General features: G+C 41.4%; 2 protein-coding genes across 2 annotated transcripts; one reads left to right on the top strand and one right to left on the bottom strand.

Moving 5' to 3' along the window:
* Positions 1-1,993: 1,993 nt before the first annotated feature.
* On the bottom strand, positions 1,994-3,934 carry LOC149117409 (uncharacterized). The gene has a single exon (XM_089283088.1). The coding sequence runs from the start codon at positions 3,226-3,228 to the stop codon at positions 2,602-2,604; it is 627 nt and encodes a 208-aa protein (XP_089139214.1). The 5' UTR covers positions 3,229-3,934; the 3' UTR covers positions 1,994-2,601.
* Positions 3,935-6,766: 2,832 nt separating this feature from the next.
* On the top strand, positions 6,767-13,031 carry LOC149117408 (serine protease 33-like). Its single transcript, XM_089283077.1, has 7 exons — positions 6,767-6,907; positions 7,087-7,134; positions 8,616-8,762; positions 10,456-10,518; positions 11,283-11,537; positions 12,034-12,284; positions 12,492-13,031. The coding sequence occupies exons 1-7, from the start codon at positions 6,802-6,804 to the stop codon at positions 12,792-12,794; spliced, it is 1,173 nt and encodes a 390-aa protein (XP_089139203.1). The 5' UTR covers positions 6,767-6,801; the 3' UTR covers positions 12,795-13,031.
* Positions 13,032-21,741: the final 8,710 nt, after the last annotated feature.

Raw genomic sequence — 21,741 nt, 5'->3', positions numbered from 1 at the left:
CGTTTTATACTTTGGGCAAGAAGCTCCATAGCGATAACAAAGAGTGTGCCTGAAAGGGGACAACCCTGACGGACACCACGTTCTAAGTAGAAGTGTTTAGAGGCAACGCCATTGTTAATGACGCAACTAGAGATGTCTTTATAGAACACGCTGATCCATTGCCGGAGATTTGGTCCAAAGTTGAAAGATTCAAGGCATTTTTGGATAAAGTCCCATTCAATTGAATCAAAAGCTTTCTCGAAATCTAAGAAAACAGCTATACCTGGTATATTTTTAATTTTAGTGAAGTCCATTGTGTCTGCTATTAGTCTGATACTTTCTCCAATGAATCTACCCTTTACTTAGCCGGACTGACAAGGATGTATTACGCTTGGCAAGATCTTTTCCAAGCGAAGAGCGATAGTTTTGGTCGCAATTTTTGTAGTCAACATTAAGTAGCGAAACTGGTCTCCAATTTGTTAAATATTCCGCGTTCTTGTTCTTTTTTGGGATTATAGAAATAATACCTTGTCGTTGAGAGATAGAAAGTGATCCGTGTTGAAATGCATAATTAAAACTTTCCACCATGAATTTACCAACAGCGTTCCAAAAAAAGCGATAGAACTCTGAAGTGAGGCCATCTGTACCTGGTGTTTTATTGCTTTCCATCTTCATAAGCGCTCGTTTATATTCATCGATAGACATAATGCCTTCACAAATTTTTGCACTTTCTTCTGACAATACATTTTCCGTATTAAAGAATTCGATAAACTCCGAGCCGTTCGGATTCGTGTTTTTTGATGTATATATCTGTTTAAAAAAGCGCTACTCCTCTTCAAGAATCTCTCTCGGGTCGGTTAATTTTTCGTGATCATTGACTTTTAAGGCCGTTATATGTTTTTTCCTTTGGTTTGTTTTTTCTAAATTGTAGAAATACTTACTGTTTTTCTCGCCATGTTCATACCAGCGCGCTCTGCTTCGTATAATCGTGCCACGCGTCTTAACGCTTGCTATTTTTGAAAGCTTGGTTTTTACTCTTTCTATTTCGCTCCGTAGGGAATCGCTGTACGCTGTCTGGAGCTTGCACTGCAGCTTGATCATCTCCGACAAAAGGGTAGACTCTTCGTCACGCTGGCTTTTTGCTTTTTTTTTCGAAAATTTTATTGTAAATGCTCTGATTTCCATTTTAATCATTTCCCAGAACAAACCCTTGTCCTCAGTTCCCTGATGCTTTTTGGCGAACTCTGGAATTAAGAAATTCAATAATTCTACATATTTCGTGTCCGACAACAACGAGTTGTTAAATTTCCAGAGGCCGGGCCCACGAGGGGGTTCGTGTTCGGTGAAAGATATAGAGAGCACGACTGCAGAGTGGTCAGAATAAATATTTGGAATTATTTTGCTCTCGCAAATTCGATTACTCAGTTGATTTGAAATGAAGAGGTGATCTAGTCTACATTGTATTTTCATCGAGGGGTTCGCCCACGTAGGGCCAAATGAGTCCGGGTTTTTGTAGCGCAAGGTATCGAGCAGATTATGGGTTTTAATCAAAGCCTTGAGTTCAATAGTCGATGCTTTTCTAATGTCAACAGGTTTGCCACCTCTTTTGTCTAAAGTGCCGATTACGCAATTAAAATCGCCCCCCAACACAAGATTTTCATTTCCATATTTGCCGAGGATATTATTTGAAAGCCCCCTTAGGAATACAACCTGTTGGTTTGGATCGTTTGGTGCATAAACATTAACCAGTACAACTTTAGTATTATCAATAACAATCTCTGCTAAAATATATCTCCCGTGATCATCTGAGCCAATTTTTTCAATGTTTATGTCAAGCCGTGGTTTGAAAAGAATGATAACTCCTCTGCTATGAGACGAACCATGGCTAGATACGATTTTGCCTCCCCATTCCGTCTCCCATCTTCCGATAGTATCGAGCGAGGAATAAGTTTCTTGCAAAAAAATTATATCTGCTTTTTGTTGATGTAGCCAACGAAAAGCCTGTCTTCGCTTTCTCGAGCCGTTTAACCCTCTTACATTTAGCGATATAATTTTATACATTTAGATTTTCTGCAGAAGGCGAAGTCACAATATTCCAGAGAAAAAAATTAAGCACTTGTTTATACTATAGTTCTCACTGTGCAGCGAGATATCATAACTTAGAATTAATTTTCTTTTGTTGACCGAGTTGAAGTTAGATAGATAAATACATTTGAACATACTTACAACAGAAATACAACTACACAGACAACACAAGCTACTCACTACTTCAGACTTACCTATGCTTTTGTGCGGCGTTTACTGACTGGGTTAAAATTGGGGTACTAGCGGCAGCAATTTAGCAATGGTTGAGTTGTACGGCGGAGCAAGAAAGTCAATTAAACATATTTAAAACTAACCGTTCATTAAACATCCGTACAGAGGGAAAAGAGCTGTTTCCGGTCCTCGGTAGAGTGAGCCGTTGATAAAAAGTTTTTCTACCTTAAAGTACGCTTCTTTCTTTTCACTTTTGGCAGCGGGGTATAACTTCCTTCTTATCTCATCCACTTCTTTTGGAGAGTCGTCGGATATTCCAATGTTGGTGCCCTTAGGAAGGTTTTTGATGAACGACTTTATGAAGTTCTAGTCTTGATAAGCGGAGAGTCTGACTATAATTGGACGGGATCCGTAGTTTCGGCCGTCGCGTGTATGCGTAGAAATCCTATGAACTCTGTCAAAGTGTATTTCCTTTACATCGTTGGGTAGAATTTTCAGCTTCGTGCGCATAAATTCCCGTAAAGCAGTCTCGGTATCGCTGTTAGATTCACGTTCTCCCTCCTTCACTGCAAAGAATTTTAAGTTGCCTCTGCGACTATGGCATTCCAGTTTGATATGCCGTCTTTGTAATTCCTTGAGTTCTTTATTTATTCGCTCTTGATCGGCGTTGATCTTTTGTTGCCGAGACTCTGCGTCATTTGCCTTGGTTTTTAGATCTTCGATTTCTGCTTGAGCATATTGCAGGCTTGTTTGTAGGGATTTATTTTCTTCTTCGAGTTGATTGATTCTGGACTTATAATTTTCCAACTCGGGAAGGACACTTAAGAGCAAGTTGAGCTTCTCTTCAATGCTGCTGAGTCTTGAGTTCGTTGCATCGCTGCATTGTCCACATGGCTGCCTGCAGTCTTCTTCGTCAGTTTGGGAGCCTCCCTCTCGAGTTCTTTTCCTCCCTTTCTCCTTCACGTCATTTCTATTAGCTTGATCGTTAGGCATTTTGTCGCATTTAAGATATAACAACCATTACTGTGGCTACCAGGTTAAAAGATTCTAGGAGCTCTTTCGTGTCGTGTCCGCCATGTTTCACGGCTCGAGCCCCGTCATATCTTGGGGCAATTCTATTAAATCTTAACTGGGACCGCTTGACAGGTCTGAATGATTCCCAAGAGCGTGTGGTAGCCTTTTTCATAACTTGGTTCTCACAAGCATATCTTTGAGCGAACCCCCGCTTTCCTTTCCCATCCTTTCCTCTTTCCCTCTTGCCTTTTGTCACAGAAGGTCTACCAACAGTGCCAAAAAAATGGCATTTAATAGAACAACAACCATTACTGAGCGAAATCTTGAAGAATCGCCCCTCATTTCATACAAAGTGCAGGTCTGTTAACCCCAATTTACAATGTGCATGCAAAATCGTAAAGTTCATGCAAAGTCCTTGACTTCGGTCCAAACACAGTTCCAGTCCAAGTTTCGGTATAAAACTACCATGTTAAGTTTTACAATTCAAACATGTTTAGGCAGAAACTTCTGCCTTCTTCAGTGCAAAAAATATGACAGAAGATGCAAATTGAATATAAATAACTAGTACATGCTAATAAGTAGGTATAACAAATAGAAACAATCATGGCGTTTACAAAAATAGTCTTCAACCCCTTTCCACCCAACATTCCATATATTACGGACCTTACGCATATACGACGGCGACGGCGAGGAAGACGCCTAGTAAAAAATGAGTTTCTAATTACTTTGGAATTTCGCATTTATTTGGAACTATCCAGTGCATGTGTCTGTCGGTATTGAAACTTGCCCCTGCTGAATATGCTTCGAATGCGTTCAGTTCCAAATAGAAATACGAAAAATTAGCCGTTGTGGTTCACGTTCTCCAGACAACGCAGAATTTGGTCATTTCACGTTACTGTTTTGGAAAGGACGGAAAAGAAATGTACCAAGAGTTACAACGCACGTGCACAGCCATTGTTTTTCTCATTAAACCTTTTGTTTGGTGACGTTCTCGTTGCCGTTGCCATCGTGTTTTCCGTAAGGTCGCTAATATTGGCACTGAGTGGTCGTCCTCTTTATACCACTTGTGACGCCATCAATTTAAATGTTAATAGATAGTCTTGATAAGCAGACAGTAAAGCTAGTATAGAACTATCCGCACAACAGGCGGTATTGGATATCGACGGCATTCTGAGGTAGCAAATTGAAAAACAACGTTTTCAGTTTTGGTGCAAAAATGGTGGTAAAATGGCCCATAATACTTATAATTGATCAAGGTCCCATTTCCAGGCTTTGCCCATAATTAACACCCGACTTTTGCGACAGCCAGAAAGAATATGAAACGCAAAAGATAGCGAGAGTAAAAGTGCCGATAAAATGGAAAGGAAAGATGCAAGAAAAAAATTCGGAACGGGCAATCGCAAAAAAACAGAAAAAAGTCCAAAATTTTGGCTTATGCGCATGCACAAATTAAAATATTGCACACTTTGGTAACTTATCTTCCGGAAATCTATCTTTTTAGCCAAAAAAGAGCTTTTTCAGTAGAATTAAGGGCTATTTAGAGTCAAGACAGCCTAAAGAAATTGATTTAACGGTTAAAAACAGCATTTTCTTTGGTGAAAATTTGGGTGTCAAAGAGTTAATAACTTCATGAAGTTGCCGATCAAGGAGCAGCGCTTCTCACAGGACGTGCAAAGCCTACCTGGGCGCAAAAGGCTCCTTAAACAGTGATTGAATCCTTGAAATTATATTCAATTTCCGCAATCGATTCAGTTGTATATTTGGCGGACTAGATCGTTGTCTTTCTCGAAAGTATTTTGGCTGCGCGCCGTACCTTCTGCAATAACACTCTGCAACATCGTCAGTAGCATTCCGTTTCTAGAATTCACGCGTGCCCGCGGCAGCTTACTCAAGGCTCACTTTCTAACAGCCTTTCTCACGATTGAGATTCCAACTTCAACGTAAGTTTCCCTGTCAAAAGTAACGGCAAAACTCGCAGACCAAGACAAAAATATATGAAGCTCTCCACGTTTGGTGCGTCTTAAAAAACGAGTAATAAACATTATTCGACACAAATCATTCTAACAAATATTATTTATTATCATTGGATGTATTTTTTCTCCCTTTTCATTGGCCGAGAGCCGGCCTATCACATGATCTGAGAATATAACCGTCTACAGATAATGGTCTGGTCATACGGAAAGTCGTCTAAATGTGTTTTGCTGACGTACATAGTAATATTCTGACCGCTCATGCATAATTTTAACCACGCTTGTGATAGAAATGGCAGATGGCTTCCCTGAGCTGTCAGAGAGTGAAAAAGGTACAAAAAGAAACTTGGTGATAGAATAATAAAACAATTTTCGAACCCGGTTATCGTAAAATATCGTGATTTGTCAGTGTCTCGCAGATTCATTATTTGCCTTAGCGTTTTAATTCGGCTTCCGCAAATAATCGATCTGCTCGCCACAGATAAAACATGATATTTTGTTCAACGTGTTTAATAATTGTTATTATCGATCTTCTAAGACTGTCATGTACCTTTCCGTGCTCTTCTTAGTGGAGCGCGTGAAGTGTTTACCTTACTGACGTATTAACAATACAAATGGTCTCCATACCCGTCTGAGTGATTTGAGTTGCTGTTAGATATAAAGATATATGATATATCAGATCATCCTCCTGGGAGCTTTATATTTGGAAGGAATGCTGTTTTCAAAAATTCAAATGCACAAGAATGTGGAATAGTAAGACTCAGTTAAATATAACGACAAGAAGATGAACACTGACGAACTAAAAGCTCTAGAGAAACTTTATAAAGGTGGAGATTATGATCCGGACTGAAGAAGTTATGGTTTTCTTTCATTTTTTCTCTTTTTTAGCGCTAAATATGGCATGGGCGAAGGTAATAATGTCAGAGGGATTTTGGTGTTTGCAGCCGGAGTTGAGATGATTTATTTTCGAGAGGGCTATACTGGTTAAAATTTCAAGAGCAGCTGGTGCAGGAGTTGTCTATCAGCCAAGAGAAAACGATCAATAAACCGATCAGATTGGCAGATATCCAGTAGTACGCAGCCAAGTGGCTACTAAGATTCGTTAGAAACACACAAACCTTTTCTCTGTCTCTTAGATATATCTAAATATTTATTAAAATTTAGTTACTACTACAAAGAATAAAAATAAGCCTTATGGACGATCTGTAAAGTAGTCAAAACCCCACATAAAAACAGACCATCAAAAGGGAAATAAAAAGGGCTTATGTTATTATTGATCTTGAATTTACGCATCTTAACGAATATGCGAACTTCATTCATTTTTAGCCTCTTTCGTGTATTCATAGCTACACTATATCTAAATATACTTTTGTGAATGTCAGTGTTTTTAAATGACCAGTGAATCTTGATGCTGATCTAGTAATATCACTCTTATTCTATAAATAAGCAATCTTCTTGTTATGGTCAGTTTTGACCAGCATATGGGCAGGGCCTATATCAGATTGGTATTTATATAGAGCTGTTTTTCTTCAGCCTAGAGCAAACTTGATCTGGTAACTTGCTAAAGACGTATTCAGGCAAAATGTTGGCGTCTTACACTTTTGTTGCCACTTTTATCCTGTGTTTGCTTATTTCTTTTACAGAAATCAGTCAAGGAAGTGAAAATCAACCAAACAGCGTCAATGATGGTATGTTTGACTTGAATTATTATGAAGGATTGATTTTTTGGGGGGATCTTCAGTGTAGTTTTTTTTTAACTGATAGTCTTCTTCTTGTTCACACGCCATTTGTCTATTGTGCGCGAAGAAGATTCCTCACATGTTCGTTTTTGTTTCTGATAATGAATCATTGTCTACATATGTTTCAGATACCTTGAAGCTGTTTAGCGAACACAAATTCAGAAACAAGCGTGATGGTTTGTATGAGTGCCTAGTTTCGTATTAAGTAGATCCACCACGTTAACAGTTTGGCTTTTATCATTGTCGGTATTTGTACGAACGCTAATTGCTGTGTTATATAAGTTAAGTTAGAAAGTTTCGATGATAAATCCTCGGCTTCGGTATCTCTTGAAATGGCCTTTTAGTGGGCTCCTATTCGAAGGGGTGTTTCAAGAGGTGTTATTGTAAGAAATTCTTCCCCAATCAAATTACTGAAGGGAAATTCTGCGTTTCAGAAATGTTTGGTCATCTCAATAACATGGAAACCTTGTGTCGGTCTCCACCGTTTTTTAACAATTTTTCTTTAATTAAATTCGACACCATGAGACGGACATTTCTTTGACCGTCAAGGGACCCTTGCAAAGTGATTTCTTAGTGAAAAATACCGCAAAATGGACATGTAGGTACAAGCAAATTACGATTGGGTGAGACAAAATGCATTTTACACCACCAAACACGCGACTCCCTGTTTATAACCAGACGTTTATTGACAGACGTCAGAGACGTGTATTCATTGTGCATCGGTTTCAGCTTTATTATCTCAAATTACTGATGCCACGTTACCCTCGTCTCTCTCTAAGCCGGACACCTCTATAAGACGGAGAGATGAGGCCGGTCCAGACGGTTTCCGTCTCAGAGACCTTAAAGGGAGGGTTTCACGACACGGCGCATGTGCAAGCCACAACGTTAATTATTCAATTTCATTGTTAAAACAATCGGATGAGTGCAGTTGACTCGGTGCGTGAAGACGAGATTCGAACTCATGAGCTCTCCGATACCGATGCATCGCAAAGGTCATGGGCTTCAATCCCGTTCAAGCCTGATTTTTTTTTTCACGCTTTAATTTCACAACTGCTTAAGTTGCGTATATAATTGCGATGATCAATCATGTCTTCACACCTTTCTCTGCAGTTCAAATATACGATCTTTCGTATATTCACTTGTATAGTCGATATTTCTCATTAGCATTCCTTTTGTATGTTCCGACTCCATGCATTCACTTTCGTTTTTGTATCAACCACATGTATAATTTTGTGACAGCAAATGATAGCCTTTTTATAGCCATACGGCTAAATGAAGTTAGCAGAGTGACTGATGCCCAAAACTCACGGAAGATGTCAGAGGATTTACACAGAAAATGTCGAGTTCCGTACTGGACATAGAATTTGATATATGTTTCTATTCTGAATCGGAGGCACGTGTTATCTACTCACTTCTGATTGGTTTATACAGAGTGAAAATGGGTGGGCTATATCATAGCTTGGACATGCGCCAAACAGTGAAACTATCCCTTAAATACATGCAGACAAACTTGTATTGGTCTGGGCTTCAGGAACGCAGTTTCAGAGCTGAAGTTTCTCCTGTCATTTGTACTCTCTCATGCAGAATCTCTATTCTACCATCTAGCCTCATGTGATTTGAATTGAAGTTCTTCTCAGTCTTCTCTTTATCTCTTCAGATGATCATGACAGTGGTATTAGGTTAAAATCGATTTTACAAGTCCTCCAACTTGTTCGCCAGGGCGTCAACCCCTGTATGCCTAACTCAAAGCACCATGTCCCACTTCCAAAAGGAGTTATGTCTTCAGTCTGCAAGTACATAAGCGGTAAGTTTAAAGTCAAGCCCACGGGCTTATTTTCGGGATGGAGGGGGTATCATTATGCGAGGAATAATTGCGTCAGAGAAAAAGTATAAAAATCCTTTTTGTTTTTGACAAAAAGAGTTCACAAACCTTCACTGGGCTTTGATTTAGTGACTGTGTGCACAGTTTCCGACCAGTGTTTCATAAATGTGCAACATCGTTGCTTAAGTTGCGCGAAAATCACTTTATCTGTGACTTTCGCTAAGAATATGTACACAATACCACGTTAGGCAACAGTAAGGTAAATTTGTTGATTTTTTTTTTTTCGAGACGAATTTTAAACACGTAAATTAAAATTTACGTGTTTGTTTCGTGTTACTGTACTTGCATAAAAGAAAGTGGAAGGAAAATTCTTTGTTCTTTTTTTCCTTTATTTCTTTTTGGCTGCGGACAGCCACCGTTAATTGTTGTGCTCGCTTACTGGGCTCACTGTCGCGGAGGGTGTAACGGGGAAGGGGGGGGGGGTTGTACTCCGTTATATGGGCTATATAGGTATGTGCGGCCACAAAGGGTATGGTTTTCCAGCCGTTTTTTCATAAAAAGGGTATCGATTTTTGGCCATATTGATCATAAATAGGGTATGGTCTTTGCACTCTAGTCTTGAATTGGGTATGTTTTTAAGAAGAACTACTTCTCCATTATTACCGACAAGGCCATCAACAAAAGCCCTTTACAATACCTTTAACATCGGTCTCAGCAAGGCAACTAATTATAACGCAGGTCTGAAACAGAGCATTGATTAAAGGGTCAGGTCATAAATAGGGTATCGAATTTTTGGTCGGGTCATAAATAGGGGGAAAATCGCAGATTTCGGCTTTGAATAGCGTAAGGATTTTGGGAAACGGGCCCCACACCCCCACCCAATTTTTCCGGGAGTTTCCCCCGGGGATGGCTGTACGGAAGATGGGCAACGACGCAAGGAAGTCAAGAGTAAAGACGGAACTCTTTTGAACAGCTCGGTATTAAAAACTACTGCAACTGAGGAAGGGGAGATATAGCAGTTTTAAAATGAAGTGGTCGGATTTTGGGCAACAAGATAGCATAGAAATTCCACGTTAGCTGTTATGAAACGAATCGTCTGCTTTACCTTCAGTTTACATTCCTATAGGGGAATCCTTGTTTACAGTATTTGCCTCATTAGCATAAACAGTTCAGTTTCCGATAGAGCTACAAATAAATCAGTTCTCAATATTGAAAGGTCGTAGTACAATTAACTCTGCCAATGAATATGAGCCTGATGTATTGAATACTTTGTGCAACACGGGTTTAAAAACTCAAAATTTTACGAAGATTGTATGAGCTCATTAGCGCTTTTGCCACCCAGAAATTTTGTAGTTTTTGAAAGATAATATCTCCTTGAATATTACACCCAAAGAGCTAAATATTTCACCATGCACAAAGTTTCACTAGCTCTTTAGCTGCCATATTTCCTTCTATATGCAAAGTTGTATGTAAATGAGGAAAAATGTAAACAATGACGTCAGCATGACTCCCCCTATTAAAGAACCAGCTGTGGACCGTGATTGCGCAAAACAGATTTATACCTTAATTTTATCTACTTTACATCCAGGATTACTTAAATACTCGTTACCACCAAGACAAACACGACACTACTAAAGCACCACTTGCTAATATTTTCTGTCCTTTCTTGTTGCAGCCTCGTGGCCATGGATATGGCCAACTCGACCCCCATTAGATGGTCCCGACGGACGGCCACCGAGTAAGAAATAAGAAATTTTTACTGAAATAGAGATCGAGTTGCAATAGAACGTTTAGAGAATTATGCAATGACGTTGAGTTTTAAATTCGTTGATGTCTTATTGGTTAAAAAAGTAATGCTTGTTTCAACCAATCAGCAGCAATGACAAAACTTCAACCTTGTTCCCAGGGTCTCTCTTCTTCCTGTCCCTTGGAGGGCGGGAAGATGAGAGGCCCTGGGAACGAGATTGCTGTGACTTTGAATATGCGCATTTTCACGTTACTCATCGGTTATTACGTTCGTTGCATCAGTAAACTGTTAGGTAGCGAATACTGATTGGTCGATTGCGGTATTAGGGGTTCGGTTCAATTTCCAGCTGCTGTTCGGTAAACGAGTCCGTGCTGCTCCCTCGAACCATTCTCGGGGAGGAACAAAGACCGAACGCGAGAGAGCGGTGACAAACGAGCCTATATTAGGGGTAGGTTATTAGATTATTTGGGGTGCGTAGGCGCTTCAGATTATAGAAAAATCGCATAGCGAGACTTGAAGACGAAAAATCCTGCATTGTTGGAAGAAGAATAAAGAATGTCGAGCATCTTAAAGCCATGCATCTCCTCCCCCTCCCCGCTCCCCCCATCAATAATCTAATGGTCCACCCGTTGATTTTGCTATGATTAGCTTAAATGGAAATTTCTCCCATTCAACATTTTTAGCTCTCAGTTGGAATTTTGTGTTTTGTACATTGACAACGCTACACCTTCAACTGTCTTTAACCTCGTTCCTAGGGCCATCTTCCAAGAGGTCGAACTCTCGTTCATCGCTAAGGAACGTGGCGTGTGGCACAAAAAAGTCCGATTCAAGAATTGTAGGGGGCACAAACGCACAACCAGGGTCTTGGCCGTGGCAAGTGTCACTGGACTTTAAGCCGCACCCGAGCCCTGTTTCGTGTGGAGGCTCCATTCTTACCCCGTACTGGGTCGTTACCGCAGCTCACTGTTTCGATCGTGGAAACAATCCCGCGTCTTTCACCCTGACCGTAGGTAAGGACACAATTCTTTATCGCACTTAATAATATAACTACGACCTTGCGCGCGCTCTGATTGGTCAAAAACCCATGTTTTATCAGAGTGTAAAACATTCGAGAACATGCCCTCGTGTTCTCAAACGCCCTTATTGTTTTATCACAGTGTAATTCACGGCTTAGGCTTCCTTATTTGTCATCATAATATTTTTCAAATGTTTAAGAGCCGTTTCACTTGAGAGGTTTAGATATATATGTATATATTCTGAAAATACTTTCTACAGCTTCTTTGAACGTAGAACAAGAAAAGTAGCAGAATATCTTTTTACTCTATCCTTGACAACATTTAATATCCCTTTTGTGGACTGAAAAACGTTTCTACGTTTTAGAGTAATCAACGCGCAAAAAATCGAAAGGCTCAAAGCTTGAACGCGGGTCTTGAAATATTCCCATTTATGGCTCTATTCTATAGATTAAATTTGTTTTCTAACTACACGTTTATCCGTGTGTAACAGGTGAACATGATCTTCGTAAAGCGGACGGAACCGAGCAAATTATCCCAATTGACCAAATCTTCATACATCCTAATTATAACCCGCCAGTGACTGGGAACGACTATGACGTGGCATTGATCAAACTGAGGGAACCAATTACGTTCAACAATGACGTAAGACCTGTATGTCTGCCCACCAAGGATTTTCTTCCTGGAACTAATTGCTCTGTCACTGGATGGGGCAATACACGGTGGGATGGTAATATTGCACAGGTAAGTATACTACTGTTTTAATCTTCTACTGGAAAAGTTTTCATTGGTATTCACAATTTAGGTGATAAGGGTTTATGGTGGGAGGCAAATATTGCACGGGTAAATATACTAATGTTCTAATCTTTTACGGGAAAAGTTTTCACTTGTATTCACGATTTAGGTGATAAGCGTGTGTGAACTAATGAAAACTATGACATGTGCTTTTAGATTTTGCAACAAGCCCAAGTTCCTCTTGTTTCACGTGACACTTGTCAGCAGGCATACAGCGACCTCGGATGGAATATTACGGAACGCATGCGCTGTGCAGGTTTCTCTCAGGGAGAAGTTGATTCATGCCAAGGAGACAGTGGAGGGCCGCTGGTCTGTCCGAGCAATAATAAGTGGTATCTTATCGGTATCGTCAGCTTTGGATATCAATGTGCGCGCCCAAATAGATTCGGAGTGTATTCTGACGTGTTGGCACTTAAGCCCTGGGTGGAGAATACAATGAATCAAAACCCAACTCCATAATTAAGAGAAATTGAAATTGTCGCTTGAGGAATAGTTCACGTTTCACGGAAAATAAAAGAGTCACGGCAAACTGATAAAAATAATCTCGCTTAACGATTAATTGTTCGGGTAAATAACGGTTTGGGTCACATTTCACGAGAAAATATTATGATTGACGATGAAATAACTCCTAAATAACCTAATCCTGTAAGACTGATGCATTATACATAAGCAATAAAAGAGGGAAGGTAAAGTGAATTGTTATCATTTTATACTTGTAATCGACTCGTTGTACTTCCTTCGTCTAAATTTCAAGTTTTCTTAGTTTTCTATTTCCAGTTTTCTTTGTCCTTACAATCTGTTCCCGAATGTCGTCATCAGATATCCTCGGTGATGCATGCAGAAGTTAATCTGGGAACTGCACTTGTTCACTTCACTGAATCAATGTCAGTCTGTTATCGTCCAAACCAAGGTCAATATGCATCTGATATGTAGCAAACGCTACGAGGTTTCAATTCGGGCGAAATTTCCCGTTTCATTTACATTTCTATTCGCAGAAGCATGCTCCTTTTCAAGACTGTATGGGCAACGTTTTTAGTAGTTAGTTAAGTTTTATTGTTTTAATTGGATGTTTTTCAGTGCCGTAGCTAGGAACAGGTAAACCGAGGCATTGGCCTAAATCATTTTTTTTATCGTTGCTGTTGTTAATGATCAATTTTGACAACACTAACGAGAGATAGTCATTTGTCAGTGGTCTGCTATGTGTTCCGTCTTTCCGGTTTGAAAAGAATTTTTCGATGGGGATAAATTACATGTCGTTAGCAGTGTGGTTAGGAGAGGAGAGGAAATGATCTGCGGCTGAAGAAGATTTTGATTTGATGTTAGGTTTATGTTAGGGTTTGTTGCTAAGGTTCGTGACTTTGCCGTAATCTTTTGTTATTTGGTCTCCCAAGCTTTCCTTGCTTCACAAGTTTCTGAGGCGCTCTTTAACCTGTGTTAGTAAGAGGGATATAAGGAACCTCATCCCCAGGGCCTCGCATTTTCCCGCCTTCTCCTCTCTTGCCCGAGAGGGTGGGAAAATGAGAGATCCTGGGAACGAGGTTGGATTGTAAGTAGAGTGGAGCGGTTTAACTGTGTTATATTAAAAGTTCATTGGTCTGGACGGTTTCCGCTATCTACGTCTGTCGCTGCTTGTTTAAAATTGTTGCAAGTGCAATATGCCCGGCAAAGTCGTTCGAACGTTCGAAAATCGAACTCAATCGAACTCAATCCGTGGACCATTGGTATGCAACCTTTCTTATTTTGACCGGATCAAAACAGCGTGGCCGTAATACTAAGTTGTCGTATAAACAGGTTGAAAGTAAGGCGCGGTTCCGCCATACTCGTAATCGCACTCTCAAGTTCCGTTGTTACCTACGGTGTAACCGTAGTCAAAAGAATAAGGGCATCCACGGACTACAAACTTAGTTGTGGACAAATACATGCTCTTGACTACTAAATGTTATCGACAATTAAAAAACGTAGTGTTTGAGATAAGCAGTTTCCCTTTTCGAAAAGGGAAACTGCTTTAGTTGTCGACAACTAGGTTTTGGCGTTTTTCGTGTGTGTGGGAACCATTGGTTTGGTTGTCAACAACTATCGAAACATGACACAAATTTGAGCATGCGTATTGTGTTTTGAGCATGCGTAGTGAACGTTATTTCTAAAGCACTCCCTGACCTGACTTAGTTATGGACAACTAACACTCCAATGTGTGGAATGTTTGCATCTGACACAATTAATTGTCGATAACATTTAGTTGTCCATAACAAAACGTTGTCGACAACTAAATGTCTGGTCTGTGGAGGCTCCAAAAGGAAACACATTTTCCTTGAAAGCGGATCTTCACTACTGTTGGATTAGTTGTTCATTACATCAGACTTCCGGTTTTCTAGTTATAAGACCCCGTCGCATCTTGGGTCCATGTGCTTTTGGTGATCCACCATCTTGTTCACTTCTTGAATTGTATGTCTTGTATGCGGAATAAATCCTTGCTTTGAAGCCTAAATATTACATGGTGGCAGCGGTAGCTGGAGACACGCAACGCTAAACAATGCCAGGAGGCGACGAATCTAGTTCACCAGCGTCGGAGACGATTAATCAGGCCCAAACGACCACAAAAATTCCTCTCCCCGGAAATTTCGAAGAGGCAAACAGCCCACAAGCAGCAGACGCAAGGCCAAAGTGGCTTCGCCGATTCGACAGGTACAGAGTAGCGTCAGGGCTCAACAATAAACCACAAACGGAGCAGGTCAGTACTCTCCTTTATGCAATGGGTGACAGTGCCAACGATATTCTTCGAACGCTTCAATTAGACGAAGGAACTGTCTCCTACGAGGAGATCAAGAAATCATTAAACGACCATTTTGCTGAACGGCAAAACGTAATCGTGGAGAGACCGCGTTTTGACAAAAGGTCTCAAATGGCGGGAGAATCGGTCGACACATTCATCCAGGATCTATACAGATTAGCAGATAATTATGACTATGGTGTGTTAAAGGATAGCTTAATTCGAGACCGAATTGTTGTGGGGGTACTTGATGATCCACTTTCCGATCGACTTCAATCAAAAGCTTCTCTTACACTCGTACAAGCCGTTCAAATGAGTCGTCAGGCAGAATCTAGAGCACAAAACCGTGATATTGTCCGTGGGGACAACAAACCAGCTTCAGTTGAATTTATTAACTCAGGAAAGTCTGGAAATAAAAAAACTTCCGAACAAAGAAACTCCCAAACCTGCCCAAAGTTGTGGATGGTGTGGCAGCGAAAGACACCAGCGCCAAGTTTGCCCGGGTAAAGATGCTACCTGAAACAAATGTAAAAAAAGGGGACACCGGTGCCGCAGTCACAGTCATTGGTGCACATACCTCGTGGCTGAAAGATCAGAGGTTTGCCAAACCGAAACAAACCTTACGAGGTCCTGGAAATATTCAAATCCCAGTCATTGGCATGTTTCAAGCTAACCTCTCATACCGCCAGAGAAAAGTTACTGAACCAGTCTATGTCATACCAGACCAGACATGTCCACTGCTAAGCAGAAAAGCCTGTGTTACATTGGGGCTAATCACTCGTACAGATGATGAGATTGGTGAAGTCACTCCACAAAATGCTGATTTCAAAACCGAATTCCGCTCACTGTTCAGTGGCCTGGGAAAGGTGAAGACTGAAGTCCTCATAACGCTGCAACCTGACGCAAAGCCCCATTGCGTTTACACGCCAAGGAAAATCCCTAATCCGCTATTGCCAAAGGTCAAACAAGAATTAGACTCTATGCTTCAACAGGGAGTCATCTCACCAGTAACAGTACCAACTACTTGGTGCTCTGGTCTCGTCCCAGTCCCCAAACCTAATGGCAATGTCCGACCCTGTGTAGATCTAACCCAGTTAAACAAGACGGTCCAGCGAGAAATCCATCCAATGTCATCAGTTGATGAGAGTCTTGCCAAGCTGAGAAAAGGTCGCTTCTTCACCAAACTCGATGCAAATAGTGGGTTTTGGCAGCTTCCCCTTGATGAAGAGTCAAAACTGCTGACTACATTTGTAACACCATTTGGCCGCTACTGCTTCAACCACCCTCCGTTCGGCATAAGCTCTGCGCCAGAGATTTTACAGCGTACAATGTCCGAAATCCTTAAAGATGTACAGGGCGTAATTTGCCAAATGGATGACATTCTAGTCCATGGAGCTGATCAAGAAGAACACGACAGACGTGTTAGAGCTACACTGCATTGTCTACAAGAGGCTGGCATAACCCTCAACATTGAGAAATACCAGTTTTTCACGACCTCAGTGAAATTCCTAGGCTCCATTATTGACGAACAGGGAATACACGCAGACCCAATGAAGACGAAAGCCATATCAGAATTTCCACATCCCCAAAATGTGAAGGACCTGCAACGCTTTATGGGGATGGTAAACCATTTGGGGAAATTCATTCCCCGACTAGCCGAGAGGAGCGAACCCCTGCGTCAGTTGTTATGCAAAGACACCACATTGCTGTGGACAGACCCCCAGCAGAGAGCCTTCGAACAGATTAAAACGGCCCTCACATCAGCTGAAGATTTAGCATGCTGTGACCTACGTCGACCAACCATCATCGCAGCTGATGCCTCCTTAAACGGCATTGGTGCAGTCCTCCTCCAGGTACAAGATGACGGGAATCGTAGACCCATCAGCTATGCATCATGATCACTCAGTGATGCTGAGAAACGCTATGCTGTCATAGAGAAAGAAGCACAGGCAGGAGTTTGGGCATGTGAGAAGTTTAGTGAATATGTCGTGGGCATGAATTTTGTCCTAGAAACTGACCACAAGTCCCTTCAAACCCTCTTCAACACCACTGAGCTTTCCAAGACACCAACGCGTATCCAGCGGTTTCGTCTTAGGTTAATGAGATTCAGCGTCACTGTCCAGTATGTGCCTGGGAAACACCAGCTAACAGCTGACGCACTCTCCCGTGCACCTACAGAAAGTCCCAGAGAAAAGGACGAGCAGTTTGTAGACGAGTTAGAGAGCTTTGCAGCCCAGACAGTGTTCACACTCCCAGCGACTACACAGCGCCTGTCACAGATACGAGAGGCACAGATCGCTGACGAAGAATGCACTCAAATCAGGAACTATTGCAGTCAAGGATGGCAAGCATATATGCCTCACCAACCCTTACTACGTCCCTACTGGGAAAACAGGGCCCATTTCTACCTAGATCCTACTTGGTAAAGACCGACATGAGCACATTGCGACGTAATCGGTCTGCTCTAGTTCCAACCAGTTCGAAGCCAGCCTTTCCCTCTGATGGCCTAACTGTGGCACCTCGCGATCACGCACTGCCCGCGGACCAAACACCTCCAAAGGTTTCTACCCATGTGCGAGAGAATCTACCGGCTGACTTCAACACCTGCCGGATCCACAACAGCTGTGTCAACCCAAGAAGGCCATCCGAACACCGGGAACTCTCTTATGGAGCGTGTTACACGCTCAGGACGAGTAGTAAAACCGCCACAACGGCTAGATCTGTGAACATTTAACAAAGCGAACTTGCCTTGAACATTGTTACATTATTGTTGAGTTTACCGAACTGTGTACACAGAGTTAGCACTCAAACTTTGGGGGGAGATGTTGGATTAGTTGTTCATTACATCAGACTTCCGGTTTTCTGGTTATAAGACCCCGTTGCATCTTGGGTCCATGTGCTTTTGGTGATCCACCATCTTATTCACTTCTTGAATTGTATGTCTTGTATGCGGAATAAATCCTTGCTTTGAAGCCTAAATATTACAACTACCGTAATCGTGGCTTAGGGAATGGCTCAGTCCGACAGTTTAGCCATTATTTGGGAAGTTTAGAATTCTGTACACATCAGTACAATTCTTTTATTGGTCCAGTTAAAAGATAGTCAACTTGAGTAGACCAGAAAGGGATCCAAGGATCAAAAAGAGCGTGTGTTAGCCTTTTTCATAACTTGGCTCTCACGAACATATCTTTGAGCCAACCCCCACTTTCCTTTCCCTTCCTTTCCTCATTTCTTTCCCACTTTCCTCTTTCTCTCTTGCCTTTTGTCACACAATATCAACCATCAGTGCCAAAAAAACGGCATTTAATAGGAAACAACCATGACTGAGCGAAATCTTCACAGATCGCCCCTCGAAGTGCAGATCTGTTAACCCCAATTTACACTGTGTATGCACAATCCTAAAGTTCATGCAAAGTCTTTGACTTCGGTCCAAACACAGTTCCAGTCCAAGTTTCGGTATAAAACTACCATTTTAAGTTTTACAATTCAAACATGTCTCGGCAGAAACTTCTGCCTTCTTCAGTGCAAAAAATATCACAGAAGATGCAATACATGCTAGTAAGTGACATGCTAATAAGTAGGTATAAAAAATAGAAACAATCATGGCGTTTACAAAAATAGTCTTCAACCCTTTTCCGCCTAACATTCCACATGTTTAGGGCCTCCACGGACCAGACATTTAGTTGTCGACAACTTTTTGTTGTCGACTACTAAAGGTTATCGACAATTAATTTTGTCAGATGCAAACATTCCACACATTGGAGTGTTAGTTGTCGATAACTGAGTCATGTCAGCGATTGCTTGGGAAATAACGTTCACTACGCATGCTCAAAGCACAATACGCAAGCTCAAATTTGTGTCATGTTTCGATAGTTGTTGACAATTAAACGAATGATTCCCACATATGCGAAAAACGGTCGAAAGGCCTAGGTAGTCGTCGATGTCGACAACTAAAGCAGTTTCCCTTTTCGAAAAGGGAAGCTATTTTGTTGTCGACAACTAAAAATTTAGCGTTTAGTTGTCGACAACTCATCTCAGACACTACGGTTTTTGATTGTCGATAACATTTAGTAATCAGTAACATGTACTTGTCGACAACTAAGTGTGTAGTCAGTGGAGGCACATATTCTTTTGACTACGGTTATTACGTGCGTAACAACGAAACTAAAGAGTACGATTACAAAGTAAGATGGAACCGCGCCTTACTTTCAACCCGTTTATGCGACCACTCAGTATTACGGCAACGCTGTTTTGATCCAAATAAGAAAGGTTGAATACCAGTAGTCCACGGATTGAGTTCGATTGAGTTCGATTTCCGAACGTTTGATTGACTTCGCCGGGCATATTGTACTTGGAACAATTTTAAATAAACAGCGACAAATGTAGATAGCGGAAACCATGATGACCTATGATCTTTTACAAGAGTACAGTCAAATTAGTCCATGGGCCAGGGCGACAAAATTTCGAATTTCTTACCACTCCTAAGGACAAAGGCCATCACACCTTTATAGAAACTTTGTTCACTCTACTTTATCTTTATACATGATAGCCACGCTAACGATGTAGCTTTCATTTGACAATCACGTGGCCAAATGACGTCACTGATATTGTTTAATGATTACTTTTGTTGACTGACTGTTGCAATATATAGAATATTCTACTTTGAAAAAGTGAACTAACTCTGGATAAAATACAATAAATGAGTGCTACAGCATGTTTCGAGGTTGAGATATCTTTGTAAAGGCGTTTCTGTATGGTTGTTATGGCAACCAAGCTTCATTTCTTAAAACGTTTCTCCACATTTTTTTCTTGTTTTTTTTTGTTTCCTCTTTGCGACCTTCTAACAAGAATTCCTCACACTTTAGTCGTATTCTTTTCAAGAACAAACTGACCACGCTTCTTTAGCATTTTAACGTTAAACATAAAGCACATTTGAGTGAAAAGACACTTCTGTGGAAGCCATATTTCTTTGATTAGATTGATACAGATACAGAATAAATGAACATAAATCTCTTGTCTTCCAACATGACGTAGAAGCAGAATATTCCTCTTCAAAATCGCAGTTATACTGGTAAGGGGATTCTAGTTAAAGGTCATTTCTTTCATCACTACAAGACCCGGGTTTAGTTTTTTTCGATGGTAGTATGTGTTTAGTTGTCGTCCTCGTCATCTGTGTCAGTGATAGCCTCAACTGAGTTCTCATATCATGTTCATTGTCAGAGTCTTTCAATGTACACAAATCCGTGCATTGTAAACCATTTGAAAGACAAGTGCTGTTTGGCAGCTGGCAGCGCCTCTAACAGCGGCACGATAACAACTCCAACACAACCACGGGCGCTGGCTCCCCACTCATGATCATCCAGTTAACTACCGGCCTGTCTTCCTCGAGACTCCAACGGTGTCCAGCTGGTGAGGGTATCTGTATGTGGCTCTTGAGACTCCAGCACCAGATCGCAGCCTGGTAGTTGGCTCTTTCACAGTACTTGCGCAGTGTCGATGAATGGTGGCAACTGGTTAGAGTCAAGTCTTGGCGCAGAAGAGGCGATATCGCAAGTCATTGACATATTTCGTTCCCGGATTTGAGCCGTTCACGAACCAGGTGAACTCTTGAAGACGTGAAAACAGCTCATCTGACACATCCCAATCTGTACTCACCAATTGGAAGAGCTCTCTCAATCTCACGTGTCGCTTCGTCAACCTCAATGCAGACATTTTGCCTTTTCCGGAAAAGGCACTTACAGTGTAACAACCGGTAAAGGCGTGTAGTCCAGGAAAACATCAACCATGGCACTGGACAACATGCGTGGTGTCAATATACCTCGTTCTGGCCTGTGTTCCGCACTCAATATACACTGAGGAAGGAACGGAACTCTTGAAAGCAAGGGCCAGCACGAGTACATCGGTATCGTCAGATGAAATCACCACTGTAGTAAATCCATTTCTTCCTGCATGGTACGCATGTAGCAACAGCATTGTGTCTGCCTCCTCTTGTTTAGATCCTAGCTCTTCGGACAGTTCTGATCCATCTGTTATTTTTTAGCACTCTTCCGCTACTGTGGCGTATAGCTTCTTCCCTGCAAGCTTGACACTGATATTTTTTTCCGCCATTCGTCAGCAATAGAGTGAATCAGCAGCTGTTTGTTCTCTGTGTTGGGCAAAGACGGCCTCCACTTTCTGTACACGATAGTCAGATCGAGCGAGTACTCCTGTATGTATTACCCATCTCGGCTTCTCCCTTCTCTCTTTTCAAGTTCGTTATCGATATTTCTCGATAATTATCAAATACAACTTCGATCCTGTTGCTGCTACTTCCTCCACGAATAGCCATGGCCAACAGATTCTCTGTAATTTCTTTAAACGTTTTCTGATCCCTTTAAGTCTTTCAACCATTGCCATGCCATCGATAACACACGCTGACCGAGGTAGAAGATTTTCAACTGCCGGAGCATCTTTTTGTAATTCTTTGGCTAATGAGGATTTCGCTGTTTTCTTGAGAGAGCCATTAGTAGCTGCCAGAGACCAAGAGGATGGGAGAGCACTTCTTTCTTGCTGAGTTGCCATGCCTCTGTAATAACAATCACCTGTGCGAACAGTGAGCGGTCGGCCTTAAGAACAATCTCTTTAGCAGTTCGTTTTCGG

Source organism: Orbicella faveolata, unplaced genomic scaffold (assembly GCF_042242905.1).
Source record: "Orbicella faveolata isolate gen_17 unplaced genomic scaffold, um_ofav_v1 contig_12, whole genome shotgun sequence".
Taxonomy (NCBI): Eukaryota; Metazoa; Cnidaria; class Anthozoa; order Scleractinia; family Merulinidae; genus Orbicella; species Orbicella faveolata.
This window is presented reverse-complemented; position numbering and strand designations above follow the sequence as displayed.